This window comes from Pseudomyrmex gracilis, unplaced genomic scaffold (genome assembly GCF_002006095.1).
Source record: "Pseudomyrmex gracilis isolate BER0280 unplaced genomic scaffold, ASM200609v1 scaffold_319, whole genome shotgun sequence".
Lineage (NCBI taxonomy): Eukaryota > Metazoa > Arthropoda > Insecta > Hymenoptera > Formicidae > Pseudomyrmex > Pseudomyrmex gracilis.
The window spans coordinates 82,668-92,749 of record NW_018020903.1 but is presented as its reverse complement, the minus strand read 5'-3'; the positions used below and the strand labels follow the sequence as shown (position 1 = coordinate 92,749).

The 10,082-nt window shown below is 37.4% G+C and overlaps 1 protein-coding gene across 5 annotated transcripts in view; it reads left to right on the top strand.

Moving 5' to 3' along the window:
- Positions 1 to 1,103: 1,103 nt before the first annotated feature.
- Positions 1,104 to 10,082, top strand: part of LOC109860042 (constitutive coactivator of PPAR-gamma-like protein 1 homolog) — a 12,011-nt gene continuing 3,032 nt past the window's right edge. For 2 of the 5 annotated variants that reach the window (XM_020438885.1, XM_020438888.1), the window contains exons 1-13: positions 1,104 to 1,266; positions 1,933 to 2,481; positions 2,580 to 2,752; positions 2,860 to 2,973; positions 3,201 to 3,347; positions 3,459 to 3,837; positions 3,946 to 4,194; positions 4,272 to 4,727; positions 4,825 to 4,963; positions 5,094 to 5,219; positions 6,132 to 6,249; positions 6,372 to 6,672; positions 7,176 to 7,423. In XM_020438885.1, the coding sequence (XP_020294474.1) occupies positions 2,274 to 2,481; positions 2,580 to 2,752; positions 2,860 to 2,973; positions 3,201 to 3,347; positions 3,459 to 3,837; positions 3,946 to 4,194; positions 4,272 to 4,727; positions 4,825 to 4,963; positions 5,094 to 5,219; positions 6,132 to 6,249; positions 6,372 to 6,672; positions 7,176 to 7,423 (2,658 nt within the window). In that variant the 5' untranslated portion in view covers positions 1,104 to 1,266; positions 1,933 to 2,273. Of the gene's footprint in view, positions 1,267 to 1,932; positions 2,482 to 2,579; positions 2,753 to 2,859; positions 2,974 to 3,200; positions 3,348 to 3,458; positions 3,838 to 3,945; positions 4,195 to 4,271; positions 4,728 to 4,824; positions 4,964 to 5,093; positions 5,220 to 6,131; positions 6,250 to 6,371; positions 6,673 to 7,175; positions 7,424 to 7,566; positions 8,262 to 10,082 lie in introns of those variants that run through there. The other 3 variants (XM_020438887.1, XM_020438889.1, XM_020438886.1) reach the window with 3 other exon arrangements.

Here is a 10,082-nt window from a genome sequence, read left to right as displayed (position 1 = left end):
AGACCCGTATATTTCGAACGTCTGACTCTACTCGAATATTACTACTAGCGTAGAATATTTCGAAGCAAGTAGTTCGAATCAACGTCTAGTCAGACATAAGAAAATTCTTTAAAATTTTTCCAGGGGGCCGTATTTTTCGAATGTCTGACTCTACTCGAATAGTACTACTCACACGAAACATCGTAGCGTTAGTAGTATAAGTCAACGTTTAGTCAGACACGAGAAATTTTTCTTAGTATCTTTTTCCAAAATTCGCACAAAATACACTGGTGTCAGTAGTATAAGTCAAAGTTTAGTCAGGCGTAAGAAAAGTCTTCTTAGAGTAATATTCAAGTGGAGGCAGACATTCGATTTAAAACGCTTAGTATACAATAAGTGTGCATATTTTTCCGTCCCACTTTGCACAGACTGCGGACTGTCAAATACAGTACTTTATGTATACTGTTTTTGGTGTGGTTAAAAAATATTGCACACATGCATAAAATGTTTACGTGTGTGAGGTAGCATCTCTTAGGTTAAACTAAAGGAAATCACGTGAGTTTGGTCACGTGTTTGTTTTGTTTTTTTACCAATTATGTTGTCCTAATAGTTTTCGAAAGTCTCACAGCGTCTTTGTTTGCATTGACTCGCTGCCGGAGCGATTAATAGCATATATTTGTTCAATTCATCAATCGAGTCGCTTAATTATTGATCGCGACGATCGAAAACGGTGGACAAACAAATCTTAAATATTGAGGATTGTGAATAAAGCATAAGAGGATCAGCCAATTCGGCCTTTTGTTTCCATTCTCACGAGTTTTTAAAAAACTCTGATTGGATCTCACGAGTTCTCTTATTATCGTGCGTCATGCACTATAGAAAAGTCTGTTCTAACAGTCCTAAGTTCAATGAATACCGGCTTAAGTGCTGTCATCTAGCGCGTCGTTTTATTTAGCAGAAATCCATAGCGGAACAGAATACGCGGAACCAGCGCGACCAATCGTGGCCATTCCGTTTTAATTCCTTCGTTTTTTCTGTGACTATGATTGGTCACGTTTCCGCTATGGATTTCCGTTCAATGGGACGCCGCCCTAAGCATAGATGGCAGTATGTGAGATCTAGAACGCCGAGGCGTTTGCTGCGTTTGTCGCGCCCTCGCCGTATTTCGCATTTTGCTTCCTTCTGTTCCTAATCGTCTCTTGGCACAGCACTATACAACCGTAAACCTAGAATTTCTCCGTGTGTTTTGTGTTTCTTTGGGGCCATGATGATAATCGCTGATTTAACGTAAGTAACGCACCGCGTTGCGGCGGTTCGCCCGGATCTGTTCTCGCACAAAGCGAAAATAGAAACGAAAAAACCGTGTACCATGTTTCTTTTCGTTTCCGTCGCTGCAATTCGCTAAAACAAGCACATTGCTCCGATTCGTTACGCTGATGCGCCGATCTGTAAAACGGAGCATTTTCGTCGTAATTTTCGGATTATCGTTCGCGCGACGTGCAGCGATCGCAATACGGTATCCGTCGTTCCCGTGACCGGCGTCACGGGAACTTTACCGGCACCTCGGAACGTGAAGAACGTTCGCAACCGCATAAACAAAAGTAGAGATAAATGGCGTCTGGCGCGCGTTCGTCGTCGAGAGTCCGCCAAACAGAAATCTTTGTTTCCGGCTTTAACCGGCGTGTGTTCGTTTTTGCAGACGTTGCAATCGCCGACGTTTATAGAAACTCTGCCTCTTCCACCCTTGTAGCGGAAAATTGTTTTCGTTCGTCCGTTGAAGGGAGGAGAGCAGGCTTTCCGGAGTCTCGCGCGAATGATCGAATATAAACAGTCTTTTAGTGTCCTTTGTAAGAAAAAAAAAATTGTATATACATATATAAATGTATGCATAAATATTGTGTGTCGATGGTAGAGAAACGTAAGACATCGTTTCTTTTTTTTTTTTTTTTGCAGATTGAAGTCGGAATTAAGTTTGTACACAACACCTGGTAAAAGTGTTTAAATTAGCGATTACAAGCACAATAAATAAAATAGAAAAAAAAAAAAAAAAAAAAANTTTCGCTCTTATAAAAACAGACTGAGATAAACAATTATATTGCTCTTTCTATAGAAGCGGATTGAGAAACACAAAAACTCGACGGTAAAACAACTCTCAAGCCGATTAACAAAGAAAACCTCGCAAAGAGGATAAAAATATATGAACAATAGATACAAGACACAAAAGCAGAAACAAAAGAACCAAAAACAAAAACACTCAACCGATTGATCAAAGCAATTCAGATTATTGAAGAACCATGGGCATTGACAAGTTGCAAGCATATTTGGAAAACTACTGCCCGGGAGGGTGTATACCGGTGGACTTGTTGAAGATAGGTCGTTTACATCCTCAACAAAGGCAACGTGCACGTATGATAAAAGGTCAACCTATACACAATTCTAAATTTAGACTGGTGCTGGACGGAGAATGTTGCCTGGATAGACTTTATGGTGGATTCTTTTCAGGTAAAAATCGAAAACCTTACTTATATTATATTATAACACGGTAGTTGGTTTTTTTAAGTTTATATAATTGGGTGATTTTTTTATTGGTGCACACACAGATTGGGCATGTGGTGGTCAGTGGAATCGCATGCTCCAGTACCTCGCCGTACTGATACAAGCTACAGAAATGTCAGGATTGGAGTTGGTTGTGTTCTTTAACGGCTCTCTTGAACCTTTAAGAAATGACGAGTGGATTGAACAACAATTGCAAATGCGTGCTAAAGTCAATAACGTAAGTGTTTGCAACGACTGCGCTTTTTGAGTCAATGGGAGTAAGATAACGTTTTGTTTCTATGTTTTTGTTTGTTTGTTTGTTTGTTTTTTTTTTTTTATATTAAGGTTTTGAAACATATAACAACGAAAGGCACACCACCGCCAAAAATCTGGTGGACTCCGCCTGTAGGTTTACGAACAAGTCTACGTATGGCTCTTAGGCATCTTAATGTTACAGTTGTAAGTTGAACAAAAAAAAGGTAAAAAGGATATATTTTATTAACACGTTAAGCGCGGAGCCCGATTTTGCTGTGATTTTCCGTTCAGGAAAAATCTGACGCCGCCTAAACGGAAAGTTCACCGTCGGGGTTCAGTCCCGCGGAGGGAGCGCGGACACCGCGCTTAACGTGTTGTGAATGTTAGATAATTTTCAACACAATTTAACATTTCTTTCTTTACCACTCAAGTTATGTACGATGGATGATCATCATCAAGAAGTAATAGCTTATATTCGTGAGAATAATTTCAATGGATTACTTGCTGACGACGCCGAGTACGCCGCGTTCGATCCGCCACGCTATTTCTCATCTACGCAATTGAAACTCACGTACAAGGCAAGTATTTGTGAGATAAGCGTTTTTTTTTTGTTTTTTGTTTTTGTTTTCTAGTAAAGGTACCGAGCCCCGAGTGCGTTCTGCTAGATTCACGACAAAAATGTGTTGCAGGGTTCACTTGACACGAAAGAGTATTTACTACCGGAACTCATTAAAGCTCTCAACATACCAGCGGACAGACTCTGCATATTGGCAGCTTTGCTTGGAAATGACATACTGCACGAGAACGATTTGCTTGACTTTTACAAGAAACTCAACATTAGCATCAACGTGGTGAGCAAAGCGGGTGTTGAACACACCGTGAAGACGCTATCGAACTTTGTGAAGGAACTGCCGTCAGTGGAACTGGAAGTGGTTTCGCTTAAAGTCTTCGGTTCGGCTTCCGATACTAGATGCTCCAAGTTGCGACAGTCCATTCAATATTACTTGAACGGCACGAAAGAAGGTTTCTTGCACTACAAGCCTGCGAAACAAGCGAACTTGCCGAAAGGTATGCACGTTTGTTTTCAATTTGACGTTCATTCCATAGCAGTAGTTTCATTATTCGAGTACAGAGAAAATCAAAACTGTTCGTGTCTGTTTTTTTTTTTCTCTTCAGTTAAGAATTATCACGAAACCAAGTCAACAACTCAACCAAATGCGGACGCGGATGCTACGTCAGAAAGTGATGCAAACTTGGAAACTTCGAGATTTGCTTCTGAGACCTTGGAAAGGGAGCGAGAGAGTTTGAATGCTTACAAGCAGGCCACGGCCAACGCGAAATCGGCTCCGCAGATCGTAATCGAACCACCCGGCATACCACAGGTCCATGGAGACGTGGACAACATACGGACTGAAGACGAACAAAGTAAACATCGTTTTTTTATAAGTAAATATCGTATGATTCAATAGCTGTGGTACTTCATATGAGATTTGAAAAACTAGACGACGGACCTGCCATTAATGGATCATCTCATCTCCTGATAAGTTCGTCGAGTTCGAGCAGTAGTTCTTCCGCTACGTCTCCGTCTCATGGAACGTCGCACGAACCTACAGGCGAAGATCAACAACGAGCGGAACAAGAGCCGGAGAAGCGAGAACGAGAGCAAAGAGAACAAGAGCAAGAATGTCAACCAGCCGAAAAGATCAGTATTCCAACAACATCACCGGAAGTTATGCGTACCGCTTCCGAGCGTCATCAGAAGGGACTGATGTCAACCTACATCTATCAAATTCTAACCGCCGGCGAGATCAAACTGCCGGTTCTTCTTGAGGATGAGAACCATCGTGAAATTCCTTCCATTCATTTAATTTACAGACCGATTCGACAAATGGTATACGCCATTCTGTTCAATCTTCATCATCGTATATACATGGCGACAAAGAGCAAAGAAAAGGGAGGTGAGTATTGAGATCTTACGAGAATTGTCTTGCGATGTATCGGTATATTTGGTCCAGTTGTTGGTATAACTCTGTGCGAATTCGCTCGTGAAAATAGAGAGCGAGAAAGTGGAGGTTCCGGACGTGATCATAAAGGAATGGGTTTGGTCCAAGTCAAATCCTTATCAAACTCCGGAACTGGTGAAGGCTGAACAAATTGGCTGGGGAGTGCCTACAATTCAACGTCTGTGGTTTGGGTAAGCGAGAGAGTGTTACTTAGGACTCTTAATTAAATTTTTACAAATTTTCGTTCTTAATTGTGCGATAAGATTGTTGTTTTCTTTTGACTTTCGCGAGTAAACTGAAAAAATTTCCTATTTTTTCCAGCACAGTTATTGATGACAAGCGTCGTAGACTTAGAGGATTCCTGACTTGCATGAGGTCCGATACACCTCTCATGCTGAACACCTCTTACGTTCCCCAACACTTGTTGGTTATGGCTTGCGTATTAAGGTAAATGTCGAGAGTACGATCGTTTCGAACAACTTTTTCTTGTTTCAAATAAAAGAAAATTCAGAAAAGAAACAGCGCAAAAATTCAAATTGCGATCTCTAGAGTATAAAAAAAACAAAACAAACAAAAGCGCATCAATTTATCATCCATCACCTTGTAATGATGAAGCAATTAATTAACGCGTCTTTTCTCTCTTTTTTTTACATATTTATACTCCGTTGTTTGAGAATGATTAATTTTTGTATTCGAACAAACTGCATTTTACAGAATAATTTATAGATTGTAATGCATGCATCTACACCTTCTGAGAGCATTTAAATATTTAATCAATATAATTGGTTTTAGATTTATATATTCATATAACAATATGAATGTATGGGAATCAGGAAACACTTGATGTTCAAGGATGTGTTGAACTGATTTTACGGGGGAACGTTTTTAATTTATTTATCACTTATTACTGTTACTATTATTATTACTATTATTATTACTATTTACCGTATCTGTCTAAGGTGTGGTCGTAAAACCTTAATGAGATATTGGCAAACGACAGTGACGCGGAAGTTTAAATTATATATACCTATACCTATATATAATATATATATATATATAATCTACTGAATATATACATATACATATATTTTTACATATTCATATACATATACAACTGAATCTTTAATCATCGACGGAGAAAAAAATAAATTAATCTTCTCCACTTTATATTACAAGAATTTACGATATATATATATTAAGTTTAAGAATCTGATTTGTTTCTTTTTACGTGTGTAAAAAGAAATTTACACACGTTTTGTTTTTAGCGCGCCTGTGAAAACAAGTTCGAACCGGAGAAAACATATCCTATCGTGATCGATAGAATTTGTGTGGATTGATGTTTGATTTGTTGTTCCACAGATACATCATGTCCTTTTCCGACAAGATCAAGATCCTGCGTCGTCAGGAATTGGACGCTTTTATCGCCCAAGCTTTCTCACCGGAACTTATGAACGCTCAGTATTTGCAGGACTTGCAGGTAAAAACACACATCATCGTGTGTGCTTGTGAATTTTCTCTCTTTCTGATTATAACCCCCTGATTATAAAACATTATCCGAACGGCTCATGTTTACACCGTGGTTTTTCCGTGTGTGTGTAGCTATCGTTGGTGACATCGCGGGGTGTGCAGCTGGCTACTTTGTTCATGGCCGGTGTCGAGACCGCGCTATTGGCGAATGACGCCTGCGGCGCCCCCATACCCTGGCTTATGTGCTGCCCGTGGCTTTACTTCGACGGAAAACTGTTCCATCATACACTTGCGCGCACCACCATCGCGAAGAATTTGTTGGAACTCTGCAGTGGTCACATCGATCGCGTGATGAAGGTCGAGAGAATGAGGAAAGCGATACTCGAGGGAATCACGGTTGTGTTCGCCAGACCGCCTTTACCTGTGACACCAGGTACGCTATAATTTTACCTTAGTCTTTAACTGTTCAACTGAGACTGTTACATGTGGCGACTGGGACTTTTACACGTAGTGACTGGAACTGTTACGTACCAATCGGAGAGACTTTAAAGTCTCCTCCTCCCGTATATGTTATTTCAGAAGAAATAACATTAGTAGAAAAGAGAGTTATAAATCCGATTACACACTTCGATTATTTTGTGTAAGTAAAAAGTCAATCAGACAATTCTCAATGAATTTATCATCTCCCACGACGACGCTTCCGGTAACCTTAACATCTTGCGACTCTTCGTAACGAGATGTTTTCGAACGGAAGCAGAGCAAAGAGCAGCTGATAATTGCTTCGCGAGAGTTCAAATCGTTGAACATCGCGAATCTCGCGGCTGCGACACAAAAAAGCAAACACTCTGACGTTCGCAGACTGTTCGCAAAAAAATGTTGTGTGACAACGTGTATATTTGTTGCGCAAGTAAAATTTTGTACAAATTTAATTTACAGCGGGAATACGCGTGTCAATTCCCTCGAACATCCTGCCTGCCGGATGTGCCATCAACGACGGTATATTGCGTGGACGCGGGAGCGGAACGATTCCACAGCGTGGAATCATGAGACGTCCCATTCCGTCGCGCGGTGGTCAACTGGAGATTGCGGGTGTTGTTGTGGGCCAATGGGGCCCGAATTACGGACAACCCGGTCGACTTCCGCAACCATTGCAGGGCCATCCCCGCGCACGAATCCCACCCCAGGTACGATATGAATAAAATCTGAGAAAAAAAAAATGAGAGAGAGAGAGGGAGAGAGTGCGATCACAAATTGTCACGTACGCTGTGTGATTATCGGCGGCGTGTACGGGAGAGAGCACATGATGTCAACACGATCTTTTGAACAGATTTTAGGAGAACGTTCGGGATATTGAATAGTCTCTCTGCTTTCACTATTTAACGTCGCTAAGGTGTGGTTCGGAAAACATGCATTTACGAGAAGGACACACATCACGTTTTAATTAAAAATGACGCAGAAATACAACGTCGCTTTGACGTGTATTTTTACATCGTGCATATTTTTCTTATGTAGATTTTATATATATATATATATATATATATGTGTGTGTATATATATATATTCAACACATTTATACCACAATTGGATCTTTGATTATCGACGGAAAGAAGAACGAATCAATCTTTTCCACTTTATATTACATTACAAGGATTCATGATATATATATATATTAAGTTTAGGAATCTGATTTATTTCTTTTTATGTGTGTAATAGAGAAAAATTTTTGTGCGCCTTTTTGTTACGCTGCGCACAGTGGGGTTTACACATTCGAAAAGCTGGTCAAAAAAAGTCACTTTTGAAAAAAAAATCTTAATTCGGGTGTAAAATTTGTGTGTGTTGCCACACACACACACACACACAGAATCTTCAGAGAAACTGGAAATTTGAGAGCCAAGCGGTGAATGTTCGAACGATGAAGTTGAAAAGATAGAGATAAACAACAATGTAATGATATTTTTTCATTATCAATATGTAATAATTTTTAGAGTGTGTAATATTTTTCAGAGTATATAATATTTTTTTCAGAGCATATATAATATTTTTCAGAGTATATATTTTTTAGAGTATATTAATATTTTTTCTTTTTATGCTTTCGCGCGTGCGTTGTATTAACATTCGAAGATGTTTGTTTTTTTTAGGGAGGTTTGAACCGCGTTGATGTTATTTTTTTTATATCGACTGACACATTTTGTTTCACCTCGTCAGGGTTTCAAGAGTATCAGGACTGCTCTTGAAATCGGAAAAACATTCTCGAATGTTAATATATTAATATTTTTTAGATTATATATCATATTTAACGTTTTTTTCTAATATATAATTCTTTTTAATATTATTTAATGAATATTGTCTGATACTAAATAATAAATAACAATAAGAATGTGAAACTTACACGAATGTGAAGTCTACTTATGTTGCACTTAACTTTTTTTTTTGTACGTAAGGAAAATAAGAAATGCTGATACTTTATTAAGTACTAAAATTATCTATGTTCTAAATTTACTTATATTCTAAACCTTTTTTTGTATTTTTTGTACCACTCAACGACATTTACCACTTAGCGCTACTCGTACTTTTTTTTAACATTATTTAATATAATTCTTTAATATATATATATTTTTTAATATATATTTTTTCTTTAATATATATTCTTGAAAATATATATTTCACATGTAAACGGATTAAAAACCAGCCAAAAAAAGCCTAAGAGGAAAAAGGATTAGATAATATAATAGGTATATTAAATAACAAACTGATTAACTAATAAATCATTAATTGATCAAAGAAACAAAAATACTTTTACATAGAAGAGAGAGTCCAATACAAGACAAAAAAAAAAAAGACGTTCGGGGGTTAAGATGTTGTTTGTTCAAATTTAGATTAAACTACAGACGTTTCGATCCTAATTTGGAATCCTTCTTTAGTAACTGGATATAAAAGTAATTTTGATCTTTAAAAATAATTTTGATCAGCTTTCGAATGCAATTACTCCACTGTGCGCTGTTTACGACGAACCTCTTTTTACGAAAATGTTGGCAAAAAAAGAAAATTATACGTATTTTTTACATTGACCGCGTTCAGTAGGACAATTGATGAATCGTCTTGTCCCGATGTTTATTCTAATAATATAAGATCTAAATCATATTGCGCTACCAAAGCGCAACTTGATCTGAACAATTGCTTGCTGAACGCAACAATTTATATATCCGTATCCGTTTTATAGCTTTGTGATTTCGTCTTATTATCATTTATCCGCATTTGCATGTTTTTTATATGTAGTATGAACTCTGTTATAAAAAAAAATAAAGATTTGTGTATATTTTATCTACCGAGTATCTTTAACTAAACTGTGTTCCTTATTTTAAGTTGCTTTATCGCGCTCGAATAAAGCGCAATATATATATATATACGTATATATATATACATATATATATATATATATATATATATATTTATTTATTTATTTAGCCGAGACAAGTTCTATTATATAACGAAATGATTTTTTAGTGAACTTTTTACACGATTAATCATTTATTTATGTGTAGGACTTTTGTTTATGTGTAACGGCGTAACAGATGTATTAGAGTAGTTTCCACAAATGTCCTGTTTCTTCCTTAAAAAAAATCGTGTTTTGTTTCACAACACATTCCAAATGTCACCACCTTCCTGTTATTTTTTTTTTTTTTTAGTTCAATAAATGTACGTAAAACGACTTTGTTAAGTAGAAATCAAATCAAGAATTAGGAATTTAAGAGCCAAACGCTGGATATGCAAAATATTTAAATCTTATTTACGTGTAAAATTATTATATATAAAATATTATACATATATATTTAAGTATGTTTT